We start from the raw sequence: 17,709 nt of genomic DNA on the forward strand, positions 1-17,709 counted from the left end.
GAGATAAGTGAGGTAGAGCCTTGAATACCGTGTAGACTAGTTAGTAATTAATTGGATAGGCAATGGGGAGCCATTAAAGTCTTACAAGCAGGGGAGTGACATGGTGGGAAATGAGAGCTGTAGTTCAGGGTAATTAACTTGGCAATGTTATCTGGGATGGATTAGAATGGTTAGAAGACCAAAGGCCAGTTACTTGGAAGGGTATTGTAATGGTTTAGGTGAGCAAAAATGTGTGGAACTGGACCACTCGTTGTAGAAAGGGAAGGGCAGATGTCAGAGAGGTGGAATTTAAAGCACTTGGCAAGTATGTTAAGATGTGGAGAGCTAGGTAGGGGCAGTGGTGAGAGAGAGGAGAGTCAAAGCTAACTCTGAGGTTCCCAGTAACTATCCTGGAATAAGAAAACCCAAACTAGTGTTACCGTAAAGAGGGGAGTCTGGGATTGGCAAGGAGGTAGGGAGAGTTCTGGTGAATCTGGGGAGGGAGAGAAGAGTCTGCAGAAAATGGATTTAGGCTTATCTCTTCTACAAAGCAGGGGTTTTCTAAGCCATTTCTAAGTCTGTCAGAGATCTCAGTAGTGCAAAGTGAAATAACCATTTTTAAGCAAACACTATTGCCCTTTGTCAATGAGCGGAGTCTAAGGAAGGCTTCTATCTTTCCAAATATTTGAAAAATTGGAAAGCCTTAATTAGTAGGTAGGTGAGGGGCAGGAGGGAAGGAAAAAAATACAAACCTAATCACTGTGCTTTTCAGGTTTCAAATGCTTCCCCAATCCGGGTAATTTACACTTTAGTAACAATGATTGACAGTTGAGGAATGTATCTAACTCACTTTTATTTTTCCCTTGGGGAAAGCACTTTCGGTCCCAATTGTTTTAAATTGCAGAAGCAGTAATTGTTTGAGAGAGTTAGGAGGAATGGCTTTTTAGAGCTGGAATTTACCACTGAAGGGAATATGGATTCTATCTTAATTGACTAAGGTCACTAGGGCCATTTTCAGGAAGGTCTTTCCAGGGTGAACAAATACCAGCTTAGACAAAGGCGAACAGCAAAGGAACCATTTGAAGACCCGGGGGAATAGACTTAACCAGAAAAATGTTAATGAGTTGCTACTGGTACCTAAAAAGGAGCCAGGGATAATTTTTGAGCCACTTGTATCCCCAATAGAATTATTGGTGAAATTTAAGATGAAAAGGTTTTTAAAAAAAATATTTTGAAATAAATATGGGGCAGTGAGTGTATTTTGAGATATTCACTTCCCCAGAGGAACTTGCTTATTTATTAAACTGTGCACTTTGATATATTTGTTTACTCAGAAAAGTCAAGAGTGACATGCTAGGTCAATTGCATCAAGAACATTATTAACAGGCTAACCAGTTGTAAATGGTGTGAAGGCTGTTCTGGAAATCTGTGCTTTGATGTATGGGGAAACCCACGCATCTGATTTGGGATGGAGAACACAATCGTGGCTCTGTTAGTAGGCGCCAACAGACAGGCTAAAGCCAGGGATCCTTGCAGAGACTGGATTAAGGTATCAGAACCGTTCACATCTCATTTACATCGCTCCGAAGAGTGGACCACACGTTTTGCTGATTAGCACACAGACCATGGCAAATAGCACTGTGTATCTGAAATCAGACCAAGATCAGTAACAGTAACACAAACCATGTGTGAAGTTTGGCACATGGAGGTTTTTCTTAAGCTATTATCTAACTAGGTCCCCCCCCCCCCTTATTTAAAAAAAAAAAAAACATTTTTCCAAACCAGGAAGGTAGCAAAAGCAAAATGTTCCCTACTTCTCCCTCCCATCCCAACCCCCTAAATACACATATTTATGCCACCTTCTGGTATATAATAATATTTTGTATTGTTAAAATTTGTGAGCTTTCTGAAAGGAAGGTGTGTGTGTGTGTGTGTGTGTTAAAAATGTACTGATTTCAGGCGCCTGGGTGGCTCAGTCTGTTAAGTGTCTGATATCTGCTCAGGTCATGATCTCACCTTTCTGGGTTCGGGAGTTTGAGCCCTGCATGGGGCTAGTGCTGACACTGTGGAGCCTGCCTTTGGAGCTGCTCTCTCCTCTCTATGCCCCTCCCCTGCTCACGCTTTCTCTCTCTCAATAAATAAATAAATAAATACCTTAAAAAAAAAAGTAATGAGTCCATCACTGTCTCCACATGCAAAAGGAAATGGTAGATTGAGTACTGAGGCAGAGAAGCCAGGCTACTACCACCTGAATGTTTTCTACTTATCCAATTTGTATTGTTCCTTCATATAGAAGTTGGGGTCAAGGTAATATTGATGCAGTTCTCTACCTTCTGTGGATTTCATTAAACACCTACTATGTGATGGATGTGTTTCAATGGAAGGGAGGTGTAGAATGACGATGTGACTTACTAGCAACCGTTAATTATCTGAATTTTATCATCCAGATATTATTTATGTATCTTCAGTATATCTTTTATGGCCGAGACTGTATGTTTAATAGCAAAATTACCAGTGGGAATTGGCAATTAGCGGCCACACGGAACTAAATGCGGTGTGGCCTATTTGAATCAGCTTAGATAGTCATCAACCAAACAAGCCAAAGTTTTCTTCAGTAGAAACTACCCTGCCAAGTGGTTTCTGGATCCTTCTCAGAGGAAACAGCAAAGGAGCTGAAAGCCACCTCTTTCAACCACACCAGAAATTGGCTGTCCACGGCGATTCTGGACTCAAAATCTGTTTTAGACACCAATGTATCAAACCAAGACTGGAAACCCACTGGACGTCCCATCCCGAAGTAATAAGTGCCACGTCCCCCCCCCCCCCCCCATTCCTCCTCCTTCCTTGGGGTGTCATCCCAGGTCGAATTCCTTTTTAGTTTCTCCTCAGTCCTGGGGTGGGCTGGCAGGAAGCTACCTGCGATTCCCCAACGTGGAATCATTTGTCTCTTCTCAGGCTGGCTGCAGATGGGGACGAGTTGTGTTCCCGAGAGAGTCTCAGAAGTAGGCACGGAATCATCTCGCCGGTCTTAATTTCTGTCCCTGGGCTGGGGAAAGGGGAGGATCGGGGCAAGGGAGCCTTTCCCCTCCGGCCCCCTCCCCCCCCCCCCGCCTCCCAAAATTGGCAGCCAGTCGGTGGCTCTCGGTCTGGGGTCTGGAGGGTGGGGAATGTGGGTGTGGGGGCCGGCTGGAGAAGCTCTCGCTAGCGCTGCCTGTGGCCAGACCCGCCTCCCAACCCCTCTCGGGCGCACACTTACGTCCACCCAGACACACTCCGCGCGCTCCCTCGCGCTCTCGCTCGCCCGCCGCCGCCGCCTGCTCTCTCTCTCCTGCTCTCCCTGGTCTCTTTCTACCCCCCCCCCTTTTTTTTTTTTTTTTGGTACCATAGAGTTGCTCTGAAAACAGAAGATAGAGGGAGTCTCGGAGCTCGCCATCTCCAGCGATCTCTACATTGGGAAAAAACATGGAGTCAGCTCCGGCAGCCCCCGACCCCGCCGCCAGCGAGCCGGGCAGCAGCGGCGCGGACGCGGCCGCCGGCGCCAGGGAGACCCCGCTGAACCAGGAATCCGCCCGCAAGAGCGAGCCGCCCGCCCCGGTGCGCAGACAGAGCTATTCCAGCACCAGCAGAGGTAGGAGGCTGCGAGAGGGGCTGAGGAGGGGGCGGCGGGAGCCCGGGAGCGGAGCGGGGGCCGGCCGGGAGCGGGCGCCCGGAGCGCGGGGTCCGGGGCCGCGCGCGAGCCTGCAGCGGCGCCCCGAGCCCGGAGAGCCCCCCTCCCCTCCCCCCTCCGCCCCCCAGAAATGTTGCAAACTTTTGCAGCCCGTTCTCGGGTTGCAGGAGGAGAGGGGGGCGGGGGAGGCGGCAGGAGGGTTGACAGCCGGCGGGCTCACCCCCAGGCTTTGATTTTTCTGCAAAGAGGAGGAAAGATGCGTAGCCCAAATTAAATACGCTCCCCCAAAATACGGAGAACCGGAGAGTGGGGGCCCGGGAAAGAAACTTTTAAAGCGGCAGTGTCCTTTTAAGAAGGAAAAAAAAATCCGTTTATGGCCACCCTCCTCCGGCGTTACCTTTTCTCCTCTTGACAGTTTTGGCCCCGGCTGCCCCAGACGGGGTGTGTTTTCAGCCCCCCCGCAGAGCTGAGGGGGTGCGGGAGGAGTGAGCGACCTGGGAAGCCCCGAGGGTGGAGAGGGGGCGCTTCTGGATCTGGGGGCGACGTGGGCACCTTCTCTGGACCACGGCGGTGGGTTTGGGATTTGGAGGAACGGCTGGAGGAAGGGGGGTGCGGGCGCGCGAGGTGTTCGCCAAGTTGTTTGGCGGGCGCGGCTAGGGGAGATCCGCAAGTTTGCAGACCCCGGGTTCGCAACCCAGCGCCCAGGCTGGCGGGGGGCGTGTGCACGCCAGCGCGCGGAGGGCGGTGGTGGTGTGGGACGCTCCACGCGCATTCGGAGTGAGCGTTTGCAAAAGCAAACAAGCAGAAACAGAAAGATCGAAATGCACCCAAACTTATTTCTGCCCTGGGAATCCTTCCCTCTCTGAGGTTCAAGCGTTTCTGTAAGAACCTGGGAATGGTCAGCGAGAGTTGAATGCTGGTTGGATAGTGCGAGAGATGTCCCCCCCACCCCCCCATACACACACCTACCCTGAGCGATTTTTACACTTCATTTTGGAGAGTATGTGCGGTGGGGGGGGGGGCTCCTTTGCCCCCTCTTTGCTTTTTTCTAGTTAAAAGTCGAGTGTTCGGGAAAGCTAACTCTCTTTCTTAAAGGTGTGGGAACCTGATGTGTGTGTGGGGGGGGGGTCTTGGGGGTGGGGGATTATTTATTTGATTGCGCCTGGAGTTTGCAAAGAACCGGAGGAAGCTACGGCTTTAATTACTGTTGTAAATAATGTATAAATCACGCCTGTCACTCCGGAGGAAGCGGGCTCGCTCGAGCAGCCCGGGGCTGGGGATCGGGAGGATCTCCAGCCCAGGCTTGGGCACTGGCCCAGCGCGCCCCCTCCTCTTGCCATTCGGCTTCTGGCGGCGACTGGGGAGGGCTGGGGAGAGGCGAGTGGGGGCCCGGGAGCCGCTCCCTTCCTCTCGATGTTATAGTTGGAGGTAGGAATATGGCTGATCATGTGCTGGCTGTTTTACAGTATTCACCCCCCCCCCCACCTTAGCCACACCCCCTGTCCGGGCGCTTTCCCATTCACGGAATTCGAGTACAGTAAAAGCCATCAGGATGACACACACGAAAAACATTTAATTAAAGGCGATTTCCGAGGAGTGAACACGCTGAACCGCGGTTTGAGCGGAGGGGGGGGGGGGTGTGGATCGAGGGCCGGGGGTAAAGGGAGGGGGATCAGGGCTGGGGGCCGGGTCCTGTCGCCAGCTTGGTGAGTTTGTGTGTGGAGAGCTTTTGGCTGCAAAGAGTATATTTAGACCCTGAGACGGTGGATTTGGAATGCGAGCGGGTTATGTAACAGGGTTAATCAGAAACACTGGAGAAAATCCCCTTCATGTGTTTCTGAGTTTTTTTTTTTTTTTTTTAAAGCGGGGGGGGGGGGGCAGAACATAGTATATACGAAGCCACACTAATTTCTGGTTTGTGCTGCCACCCCCTTCTGTGTTAACCTCCCCCCTTCCGTGTGTTATTAGCATCTTCAGGTGTCATTCTTGCCAGAAGGTGTTCTTGCAAGAGACCAGGGTGACAGGCTGCAGAACTGACTAACAAATCTGTAACTTGCTGTTCTTGCAAATTACATAACGCTGGGCATTCAGTACCACCAGACCCCAGGCATAGCAAAAAGGGGAGAGGGAAAAAGTAGGGGTGGGATGCATCTTGCACAGCTGACCTGTTGACCTTTATCCCCTTGCCCCCTAGAGGATCACCCCTTCCCCTCACTCTTCTTTGAACCATCCCCTAGTCCATCCCTCCCAGGATTTACTAGGGGGAGGGAGAAGAGGTAAGGCCCAAACACTCAACTCACATCCTGCACGCAGGCACTAGGTTATATAACAGTCTGAATGGAAAAAGGAAGGTCAGAGATGGAGGCATCCTTTAGCTAACACAGCAGTAGTAATAGCTTCCAGAAATTATGTGCATTTGCAGACTTTAACCTCAGATGTAGTGTCTGCTCCTCAGGGATACCAGTCTTTGTGTGTGTGACCTAGGGAGAAAAAGAGAGAATGTGTAAGTACGCCTGGTAGAGGAGAGTGATTTGAAAATGGGAAATGTTTGGGTTTTCAGATGATGTAATGGAGTTGGCAGAATATGCAAGCCGGCTCCCAGAGTGTAAGCAGCAAGAAAATTGGAGCTGGCATCCAGTATTAATGTTGCATAAATTACAGTATCGGAGAGAAATTAACCTATACACTAGGTGATTACGCCTTTTTAATACTTAAAACATAAAGGCACACAACTCAAAAGGAAAAGCAAACATCATCACCTTATAATTAGCATTTTCAACCTCAGGGAGGATTGAATGGAGTTCTTGGCATTGGGTGAAGTGGGAAGCTTTTGGATTTGGGAGATGCTTTCCAGAGAGGTAGCAGGGTTAGCTTCCAGCCAGTCGATGTTGTGCAGTCCACAGAAACTGTGGTCTGGATTCTCATGACATTGAGGTGACCTCATGAGACATGACTTAGGTGCACTTGAAGCTGTTGCTGACTGCCACGCTCCTGGGAATCCCCGTGTGAATGGACTGCGTACCCTTAAGTGCCTGAGCTGCCAAAATCGGATGCATGACTTTGTAATCTGAAATTCGGACCTCCCCCAGTCCTTAAAACTAGCAGAGATCCTTAGCACTTGTACTGAAACTGTCCTGTTTTCTAGGTGGTATTAATGATGGCTGGTGTCATTCAGTACCATCTTCACAGAACAATGAAAGGGAAAAAAGAAAGGCAAGAGACAACATGGGAAGTAAGAATGAGGCGGAAAAAAACACAGCGAATCTTTAATTTAACAAGGCTTTCAGAGACTTCAGGGAGCCATAAGCATTGTGACATAACTGTTGTTAAAAACCCTTTTCCAGAATCTCATTATTATATGCATGCCAGAAGCTTACATATTGTACTTCCCTAAAGTTATCCTCACAGGGCTGTGTGGCACGCAGTTGGTCTGGAACACTCGTGCAGTAGGTTGAAGGCTTTTAGGGCAGGCCAACCTGAGGGAAAAATCGAAACCAGAAGACGGGATTAACACTGAAAAGCTCAGTTGGGTTGAGATTGAACCCCCTGGAAACTCAGTTGAGATTGACGTAAAATCAGTTAACAAGGCCTGTAGTTTATTTGTAGCCCTGAGGACTTCTAGAACCACATAACCCAAGTGCTTCACCTCCACACCCCGCTTTCAGTCTTGGCTGATTCACTTTCTGGGAGGTGCCCTTCTTGCCTGGCAATTTAGAGCCCTATCTAGAGATCGATTCGCAGATCAGCTTTTCTAACATGGTCCTGGCTCTCCACCGTGAGCAAATAAATGATGCCCCATAGTTTGAAAGAGCTACTGGCTGGGATAAAATCCTTTGCCGGAGGGATGGGATAAATATTTTTTTAAACTAAGGGACTTTAATTTTCTGGTAAATTGCTCATAAAAAACATTTCTAATTAGAGCCTTAAAAAATGTAATGGAATAATTTTAGAAAATGCATTTGGTGATAGTTGTGATAACCTTTTTTGTTGCTCCCCCCTTATTTCTTAAAAAGAATTGTATTATTAATCCAAAAGTCAAATCCTGAATGGCTAAAAACTTTTGTAGCAGACTCATTTTATGTTAGTCACCTTTTGGAATTTTCCAGAACCTACCGGCATGATGAGAAGCCTTGGCTGTAGAACATGTCTCCCTTTCCAAAGCTGAAATATGGAGCCTGCATGGAAGCTCCCTAACTATGAGACCCTTCAGCTGGTGTTTTCAAGGCAGCAGAGGTGACAGGCGGTACACGCCTAGTTCCACACCAGGTTCCTAAGTGGGATGTAGGGAGGTGTGAGAATATTCATTGTTGTAGTTGTACCTCCAGGTGAAATGTTCTGAGGATTTTTGGTGACGGCTGAATTTCTTTTGGAAGTGAACTGACCCCTGTCCAGAGCTAACTTTTGGAATGCGAGTGAGACAAGCCCATGGGTTCTGATCCTGGGGCCACACTTTTGTCACATCTGACTTAAGATGCGCGTTATTTCTCTCCATTCTCCCATTTTTGCCTCCAGGATGTTGTGGTGTGATGTTTGAAGTGCAGACTGGTTTGGATGTCTCTGAAAATTCTTAAGAGTGTGCTCTTCTCTGTGCCCTCATCTTCTTAGTCTACTTGATGGATTGTGCTTCTTAGGTTATATTTGTACTTACGTGTCTATAGAAGCAAAATACATAACTACATTTCACGTGTCTGGGAAGAAATAATGATGTGACTGCCCTGTGTGCAAAAGACTACGTTTTCTAGAAAATCCAGCTCTCTCCATGTGACATAACGTTCTGCTCACCCGCTTTGTCTTCCGTGAGCCATTGTTCAGGAACTCTGAGGTAGACATCGTCTGCTCCCTCAAGGAGATTCCTGACCAGTCATCCCAGATTAGTGATAGATTCTTCTAGAGCGACAAGAGTCTGCTTTGAAAGGCCTTCCGGTTCCGGAGTGAACATTAACTTAGAATGTGGAATACCATAGTTTGAATATGAAGACTATCTGAATGTGAAGACTATCATCCTTGTTGAGAACTTCTACGAACAGTCTCTCTGTCCCTCCCTCCCTCCCTGCTCTGTTCTCCCTTCTGTCATTTTTAAAGTAGTGTTCTGGCTTTTTGGGGTGTGGGGGATTGTGTGTGTGTGTGTGTGTGTGTGTGTGTGTGTGTGTGTGTGTGTGTGATTCATAATGGGAAGTGTTGGTTTGGAAATGAGCTGTTCAGTTTTTCATTCATCTTACTAAACTGTATGTTAAGAGAAATAAAAGTGAATCATTTTGAATTAGTGCTTTAAAAAAAAATTCTCTAGATAATCAGTGTTCAAGTGTTGATTAATATACAGTAAATCATGATTTTTCTATTTTTCTATAAGGGTACCAAGGCATTACTAATGAATTCGTTTTTCTGGCTAACGGTAGATTAACCAGAAATCTTTTCTGTCTTTTTCTTGTTGAATATGCTTTTTAAATGTGCTGGTCCCCTTTCCTACCCCGGAAAGAACATTGGGAATGTAATTGAATCTTTCTTTGAGGTTTGAGGATCTTACAGTGCCACAGGGTCACTGTTCTGAGGATGAATTCTGATTGTACATTATAGAACTGTGAATGGAGACAGTGCCAGAGATTGGACTAAATCTGCCATGATCCCGGTTTGAAAATTGTTTTCTTTTTCCATTAAGTCCTCGATATCAGTATGTTTTGTTATTTGCCGTTTTTGTTCTCTAACTTGCAAGGACCAAAACGAAAATTCCCTTTAATTAGTTAATTCTGGTTAACTGAGGTTTTTACTTTCTAGGAAAATTGCACCCTGAATCTAGAGCCCTAATTCTTTCCCTACAGTTATAGAGGATGTAAAGTCATTCTCAGATATTTAAGAAGACTGTTGTATTTACAAATAAGTTATGTAATATATTACCGTAGCATTATATAACTTCTCTCCCGTGTAATAATGGTGGATAGAAATATCAGCTAATTTTGCGTCTTCCTTAGATATACTGAGGGGTATCTAATAAATCTTAAAAGCTAGGAAATTCTGGGTTTGAGAGAAGACTTTCAAGAATATCAATAAGGAACATTTAAATTCCCCTAAAGGAGATTCTCCTTTAAAGTGTGGGCCTTTGTTCACCGGGCCAGTATGGAAAGCCTCCCCAGGACCGTGCCATCAGAGGCTGACTTTCTCAGGGCCGCCCCACCTGACTTAATGATAGTCTGCGGTTATCTTCTGGTATCTTTGATGTCTCAACATTGCAGATTCTTTTTAGGAGTCATGGTGCTCTTCTGTGACAGCCCAATTATTATTAGTTTGTTTTTGGAGTAAGGACATCAAGGAGATTGTCTAGAGAAGGCCTCGGAAGAGGGGGAGGGGGCACGATGAGGAATACGTGTGCCACAGCTCGTGGCTTGGCTTTTTGCTCCCACTTTTACAGGCTGAAGTTAAAAAGAATTACAGGTAACAATTCCCTTGTGTTGGTGGAAGAACTGTTGTGTTTTGTTTGCTTTCCTGACAGATGTTTATGGCCTCTGTTGACATGTCACCATTACAGACTGTCTTATCACATTATGTGCCGTGGCACATTGACGGTGGCTTGGCCCTGTGGCCTCCTGGTGATTGTCTTGTGCGCACAACCGAGGCGCTGGTGGCCGGCTGCAGAGCCCTCCGCGGTGGCCACCTCCAGTTGAGAGTGCAGGTTTCCCACCCCCTTGAAGGTGCTGGAGGTGCTGTTTTTCCTGAAGCTCAGTCAGAGGCTGGAACTGAGTAGGAATGCTTGCAGGGTTTAGAGGCCTCATGATCTCCCAGCCTCTCATCCTCTCTAGCAGTGTTATTTGAGTTTTGATTGTGAACTATCTTAAAGTTTTTTTGTTTTTTTTTTTTTCTGAAATAATCAGGAAGTCCCTCCATCCATGAACAGACAGCGATAGATGAAACTCTTCTGGGGCACAAGGAAGGGTGCCACTTAGTACAGGATCCTCAAGCCTGTGAAAGAGGCAGCGCCTTGTTAAAAATACCTAGCTTACTTCGGGGGAGGATTTGGCTGAATACTGATGAAGTTTATGAAATATGAATGTAGTGAAGTTGCTGTACGTAAGTGGTAGGCGTGTGTGAAAGAAGTAAGAAGAAATAAAATTGTGTATAAATGACACTCTGAAACTTGATGGAATTGTATACGTGACAGGAATGGTGACGTTTGGGTCTGTGCTTAATGGGGGAAAGTAAACTGGCTTAAAATCTATATGTCAAACTAGATGCGGGACTAACAATTAGAGAATATAAGATTTTTGAACATACTTTGTGAGCAAAGAATGCTACCGAGGATAAACGGGGGGAAAAACTGAGGGACCAACACTTGAATTTATGAGGAGGTATGGTAATCACTGTTTTAAGTAATCCAGACTATTAACTGCCGTGCTGCTAGGTAGAGAATTCGTTAGCCCAACAAAAGGCATAAATCGGAATTTGAGGTTGTGTGGGAGAAATCCTCTTGATCCCCAAAGCATAAATGCATGTCCTGAGAAGAAAGCTGCACACGATGTAATTTTTTCTGTCTTATCCTGATTAATTGACAGCCAACTGTATGCCTCTTTCCTGAAGGTGACTTTACAATCTCCAGACACAGACATTTCTCTCCGAAGTGGAGTGAAGGAAGGAGAACCCACAAGCTAAAGTGTGTTTCACTAGGTGAAGTATTTTGGGGGGGAGAGATAAGGAGGGTGCAGCAGGGGAACGGAGAACTGTGTACAGGGATGGAGAGTGTCTGTTTGGGGCTGGGGAGTGGGGGCAGTGAATGAAGAAAGGAATCTCTGGAGGGAAAGGAGACTTCTGTGCAAAAGAAAATGAAATTAGCATTGACTCTGAAATGGCTGGGAATGTGACTTTCTAATTTTAAATTATCTTTAACAAGGGCAATGAAAAGAGGAAAAGTTGACACTTTGAGAAGTTATGACGAACTTGTCGAGAATGCCAATTGACAAAGGCAGGTAAGGGAATACTTGGAAAAACAGAATAAGAACAGGTCTGAAGGGCATGATGATCTTCTTCCTAGTGTGTTAAGGGAATTGGCAGGCATGTTTATTGACTCTTCCAATTAGTTTTAAAGAAACCTGAAGAAATGGACAATGACGGAGAAAAGCCAACCAGATGTGATTCTCCCCTTCCAGAAGCAGAGAGCTTATCTCATCCCATGTGATTGATGCCGGTCCTGGGGAAGACTGACTGTGTAGAAGTGAATGGATTTCCAACATACCAATCACAGAAGAAACAAGGGTATATTTAGCAAGTCTAAAACCTCTTCGATAAACTGCATTGCTTTTCATTTGCACCGTAAGGTCATAAAGCCAGTGGATGGTAAGAAGGCCGTGGTAACGACACAGGGTGTACTCCCAGGAAGTGTGTGGGATGGGGATGTTATATCTGAAAGGACAGGGCATCTGGGAGGATGAACTGCCCATAACTCTCAATTGTCCAGGTAATGAAGCATTGGAAAGCAAAGGCAAATGAAATACTTTGATAATCAAAAATGATGCTTCTTGTAGTGATCCTATTAGTTGACTGATGATGACAAGTGTGAAATTGTGAGCTGTATTTTTACCATTTCTGGCACTCATGGCCCATTTCTGTTGAGTGCATTTATGCAGAAAGTGGGAACCCGGACAATTTCCATAGACCAGGCTGTTAACCCAGAAGATGTAAAATTTCACAGCGTGAAGGATGAGGGTTGAAGATTAGCGAGGCTCTAAAATTTCTTGAGGCCCTACAAAGAATCCGTGGAAGAACTGATAACTACACTGATTGGCTCTGGGAAGTCCTAAAGCTCGTGTTCTAACCTTGAGCTGTGAGGGTGTGTGCTGGGTATGTGGTGCTCACTCATGGTGTTGTCGCTGGTCATGTTCTGTTAGCCCAAAGCCTGTTAGAGACAGAAGGGACCTTATGAATCATGTATCCTGGCCCTCCTGGTTTAGACTGACGCTCACAGAGGTGTAATAATGTGCCCGAAGTTCCGTTCCTAGTAAATAGCAAGGCTGTGAGAAGAGTACAGGTATTCTGCTTCCACACCCAGTGTTCCTTCCACGTGGATGCTGTGCCAGGATGCTCAGAAATTCCAGGAATGTACAAAACCAAGCTCCTGCCCTCCTAGGAAAGCCCCCTGAGGATACTACAGTGTGTACACAAGTTAACCCAGCACGAGATAGTTGACACGTATGAAAGTCAGTGCGCGCCACGTGGGTTCTGCAGCAATAATAGAACATTATCAGTAATTGTTATTTTTTTTTTAATCCCACTAGGCATTTTTATTATATACAAATGAGCTTGTGAACTTGTGGCTGTGTCGAATAAGACCATTCTAAAGCACAGTGACCTTGCTGCCTGTGGCTCCGTGCTCTGATTCAGTAGGAAGTAAAATAGAGGCTATGGCGGGGAATATCTTGTCGTTAGCGCCTGTGTGGGCAGTTACGCTAGCTGGAGCTGGCCACAGGGGAGGCGTCTCTCAGCAGCTGCCCTCTTTCCTCGAGGCAGAGGATTTATACAGATGTTCAGAAGCAAGTCTGCCAATGGAATGCTATAGAGCCAGGAAAAGTCATGTTGTAGTAGAAAAATAGCTTTTGACGGGAAAATGGCAGTCACTTATTAGTGAAGAGTAGTAACTTTCATAGTAGTATACACAGAATGTCATCATTTTTGTAAGGAATTACCGTGTGTGTGTGCGTGTGTGTGTGTGTATTAATATGGACCCATCTACACCTTGATAATGAAATGATAAGATGGTTATTTCTGGATTGATTACCTCTGGTGTTAGTTTTTTTTTTTCTCTGTGCTCTTCTGTATTTCTGACTTTCCTGTGTTACACATGTATTACTTTTGTAACTAGAAAAAAATAAATCTTACTTTTTTTTTTCTCAAAAAAAGATTGTGTGTTGTGAAACTGGGGGTACTTTGAAGGAACTAATTCTGAGCTTAGTATGTTATACAGAATTTCTGGGTGTTTCAGGATAGGCCAAGTTTACTGGCCCAAAGAGTAGTACCTTTGATGGTCACATTCAGCCAGGAACGTCAGGAAGACAAGGGTCGTTCAGCTTGAATGTGAAAAAAAGTGTCAGATAGTGGAATTTCTTGCCCCTCTAGGACACTGTCTTTTAAGTGTTTATACCGTGACCTCCAATGCGAGAAACATACTACATTGTGAGGCAGTACACACAACACACACACAACACACACACACACACACACACACACACGGCACATGGGTGCAGTAAACTTTTCACGTAAAATATGTATCCTTTACCTATGATGTGCTGTTATTTTTCTCTATTATTTACAGGCAAGATACAAATCTCAAGCCACCAAATTGGTTTCGTGATCTGTTTATGGGCTGCCTCTTACAGTTTTAAAAACCCTGTCCTGGGTATGAGCGGGTGGCCTGGCAGTAGGAGGGAGGGTGTGAGGGATGGACTGTTTCCACAGTAACTGATGTTGGACTCCAGGTGTTACTCATGATTTCAGGGAGGAGGTGGGGGAGGGAAAATAATGTAAATACTTATTATTTGTAATCATATGGTATCTTTATGCCACTTTTAGCACATGTTCATTAATACCCTGTTACATTTAAAATTAAAAAAAATTTTTTTAGATTTATTTATTTTTGAGAAAGAGTGAGACAAAGCGTGAGCGGGGGAGGGGCAGAGAGAGAAGGAGACACAGAATCGGAAGCAGGCTCCAGGCTCTGAGCAAGCGGTCAGCACAGAGCCTGACACGGGGCTCGAACCCATGAGCTGTGAGTTCATGACCTGAGCTGAAGTCGGACACTCAACTGACTGAGCCACCCAGGTGCCCCAATACCCTGTTGCATTTAGACATGCATCTGCCTAGACTGGCTTAGAATGTAAATTCTGGGATCCCCTTTGCTCGGGTTTGTTGTCACTGTGTCAAGGCACGAGGGTGGCATTCTTTGATTCAGCAACTGTTTTCTGAGCCCCTTGCTTGTGCCAGGCCCTGTGCTAGGCTCTGGAAGAAAGCAGCAAACTGAAGAGGTCAGATCCCTGCCTTCTGGGATTTTATGTTCTAGTGGTGGCATCTCTCAGTGGAGCCCATGGTTTGGGTCACTTCTGATGATTCTCTGCTATGAGTGTCTTAGACTTTGCCTTTTTCAGCCAGTTCCTCATACGTGCTTTGACCCTTCCCCTCTTCTTCTTCCCAGCCCAGTCTCCCATCTCACGTCCCAATCTCTCTTGGCTTCTTGAAAGTCTGCAGTCATTTTCAGATAAGGCTGTGAGGTAAGACTCACCCTCTCCCTCCTGCAGTTCTCGTGACCCCTGCCTTCTACAGTAGTCAGTCATGTGGGCCTTGCTCACGCAGTAAGCATGCAACCTCTTCCTTTGCCAGGTTCCTTTATACTGTCTTACGGTGTGAATTTCCTGGGTAGGTGTCTAGTCTGTCCAAGAAGACCAGCACCGTGGTTTATTATTTTACCCCTGCACAACGCTTTGCAACAGAGGAAGTGCTCATTAGCTGTGCAGCGAATCCCTCTGACATTGCCCTGCCAAACTGGTCACTTTTTCAGTAGATTCAGCTCTACATTTCCCAACTCTGCCAGCGTAGCTTCTATTTGCTTATATTTCCAGCTGGGCCTTGGGTTTGGACCCAGCTGCTCTTGTTTGTCCCATTTCTTTCTCTCTCGGATCCGCCAGTCCTCCCCTCAGTAGCAGGTTCAGACCTGCTCCAGTCTTGAGCAACGCAGATGGAGGAAGGTTGGACGTGTCGGGAAACAAGCGTGCATGGTTGTTACATGCTCCCTGCTGGGAGTGAGACAGACCTGGGCCAGAGGCCCGGGTGTGCTGGGTGCTGGCTGTGTGACTTTAGGTAAGTGAATTCACTGCTCAGTCTGTTTCTTTTATCACCTAAAAACTAGAGATGTTTATGATGCTGGCTTCCCAAGGTGGTTGAGGATCACCTGTGATCATACGTGCGTGGCACCTGCCAGGATGCCTGGTGCACATCAAGTGTAACTCTAGTGGTGGTGGTGATGATGGGCACATACAGAAACAGGGGGTCCACTTGCCCCCTCTTGCCTGTCTCCTCCTCAAGGTCTTCGGCTCCCTTTCCTTAGAGCATTTCTCCCTGGTTCCGCGTGGTTGCTCTATGAAACAAGCAAGAGCATCTGAAGGCATCTAAAGCCTTTTCCTCCTTTTCCTGACTGGATCTGCCCCAGTCCCTCAGCTCAACTACCATGGGCTGGATTCTTGTGAGGACGAATCACTTAAGCTCAACCCTGTCAGCCACTTGGGCTTCCGGAGCTTACACCCCACACCTTCCAGTGAACCAGAAGAGGGATATGTTTGCCCGTCCCCTTCCCCCGTCCGTACTATTTGTTCAGTCCTGCTGGCTGCCCCCTCCAGACATTGAGGCTGTGGGAGCACCCTCCTTCCCACTATGCTCCGGAGCTCTCTCCCGCCTCATTTCTCAGCAACCCGTCATCATTCCTTGCCCTCCCTTCCCCTTTACTCACTTTCTCCTCCCTGCCAAAAATCACGTTGGAGAAGCCTGTCTGCGAGGGTTCCATTCAACTTGTTCTACATTAATGCTCCACTACGGTGACCCACTGCTGAGTCTTTCACTTGTAATGTAATCTAATAATTTACATGCACTTTGCAAGCAATACTCTCAGAGACTCACAACCTGCTTGAAATTGCTCTGCTGTTACAGCAGTTGAACTGATGAGAGAGAGCAGTGTGAGAAAGAGTAGTTATGGGGACCACAATGGTATTGGGTAAACCCAGGAAAATAATATTAGTGTAAGGTGAAGGTGTGCTGATGGATTATAATATCCTTTCTTAGAGAATCAATTAAACTCGCTGAGGGTCTGGTATTGATTTTGACTTATAATTGGACTAGGATCGGTCAAAGTATAGCCGGTAGAAGCATTAGCAGGAAACAGGAAGAGGACCAAGAGTGGAAGCCTGTCTTTCTCGGAGGCTGTGAAAATGTTTTTGTTTGGATACACTACGTGACTTTTACAGAATTAATTGACACTCTGATTAGGTTGTTTTATTTCTTTACTCAAAGATGTTGGAAGCCAGTTCTCATATGCAGTAGTAATGAAAATAGAGTAATGCTGTAGTAATGATGCCGTTGTAAAGTGAATTACACCATTAATTAAGCATCTATTTGGTCTCATTTGTATTGTGCTAGTGTGGGTGATACACATACACAGACGTAGAGTAGCTGGTTTTTAAGAGACAAACTGTAGCTGAGAAGCCCCGATCCTATAATAATGAACAGTCAGTGAAAATAAGCCATTGTTCAGTGAAAAAATTTTTATGTATTTATAATATATTTATAATATACTTACGTGTCTATATAAAATACACATATTTTGTATATGTATGTATTTACACATACATGCACATGCATCCATATACACATATACACAGGCGCATGCATATGTTATGACTGTCAGGGTGATCAAGAAAATATAGGGTGACTGTGGCTTAGAAATGTTTGCCTTCTGTTGCCTTTTAACAAGTTGGCTAGCTTGCATGGGGAGAGGTGTCTGTTATGGCAGGCCAAGTCAATAATGGTATCAAGGACAGGGTTTGAAAACAAAGCTTTGTGTATTTTTTGCAACCGTTTGGTCCTTATTATGGTGTCTGAGAATCTCTATTTATTGATATTTCTCAGGTGGGGGAAGAAACATTAAGGCCCAGGAACTAGGGTCATTTTATTTTCTGTCATTGATCTCCCAAGGAAGGGCATTGGCCAAAGAACTTCCTCCACAGCAGAAAGGTAGAGGCATATTTTTATGCCTTAAGTCATAAGCCAACCCTAGAGCAGAAACAGGATCTGGGAAGGCAGCATCCAATGTGGTTGCTTCCAGTGGGACGTGGAAATTAGAAAGTCCACAAATCTATCACCTTTGCCATGGATCCAGTAACTTTAGCCCTTCACTTCTGGGAGCACTGGTGTGGGTGGGGTCGTTTGGCATTGTGTGTGAGTTTGTAACTAGGAGGGTGGTATCTCCAGTGAGGTGCTGAAGACTTCCCTCGGGCGTCTCTAGCCTGGATTGCTGTGGTTTTGTGCAATAGCCATCTGGAAGA

General features: G+C 46.0%; 1 protein-coding gene across 1 annotated transcript in view; it reads left to right on the forward strand.

Moving 5' to 3' along the window:
- Positions 1 to 3,421: 3,421 nt before the first annotated feature.
- The window catches only part of RORA (RAR related orphan receptor A), a 711,987-nt gene continuing 697,699 nt past the window's right edge, over positions 3,422 to 17,709 (forward strand). Inside the window, exon 1 of the mRNA XM_042941849.1 lies at positions 3,422 to 3,607. Within this exon, the coding sequence (XP_042797783.1) occupies positions 3,442 to 3,607 (166 nt within the window). The 5' untranslated portion in view covers positions 3,422 to 3,441. The remainder of the gene's footprint in view (positions 3,608 to 17,709) is intronic.

Source organism: Panthera leo, chromosome B3 (assembly GCF_018350215.1).
Source record: "Panthera leo isolate Ple1 chromosome B3, P.leo_Ple1_pat1.1, whole genome shotgun sequence".
In the NCBI taxonomy this organism is placed as follows: domain Eukaryota; kingdom Metazoa; phylum Chordata; class Mammalia; order Carnivora; family Felidae; genus Panthera; species Panthera leo.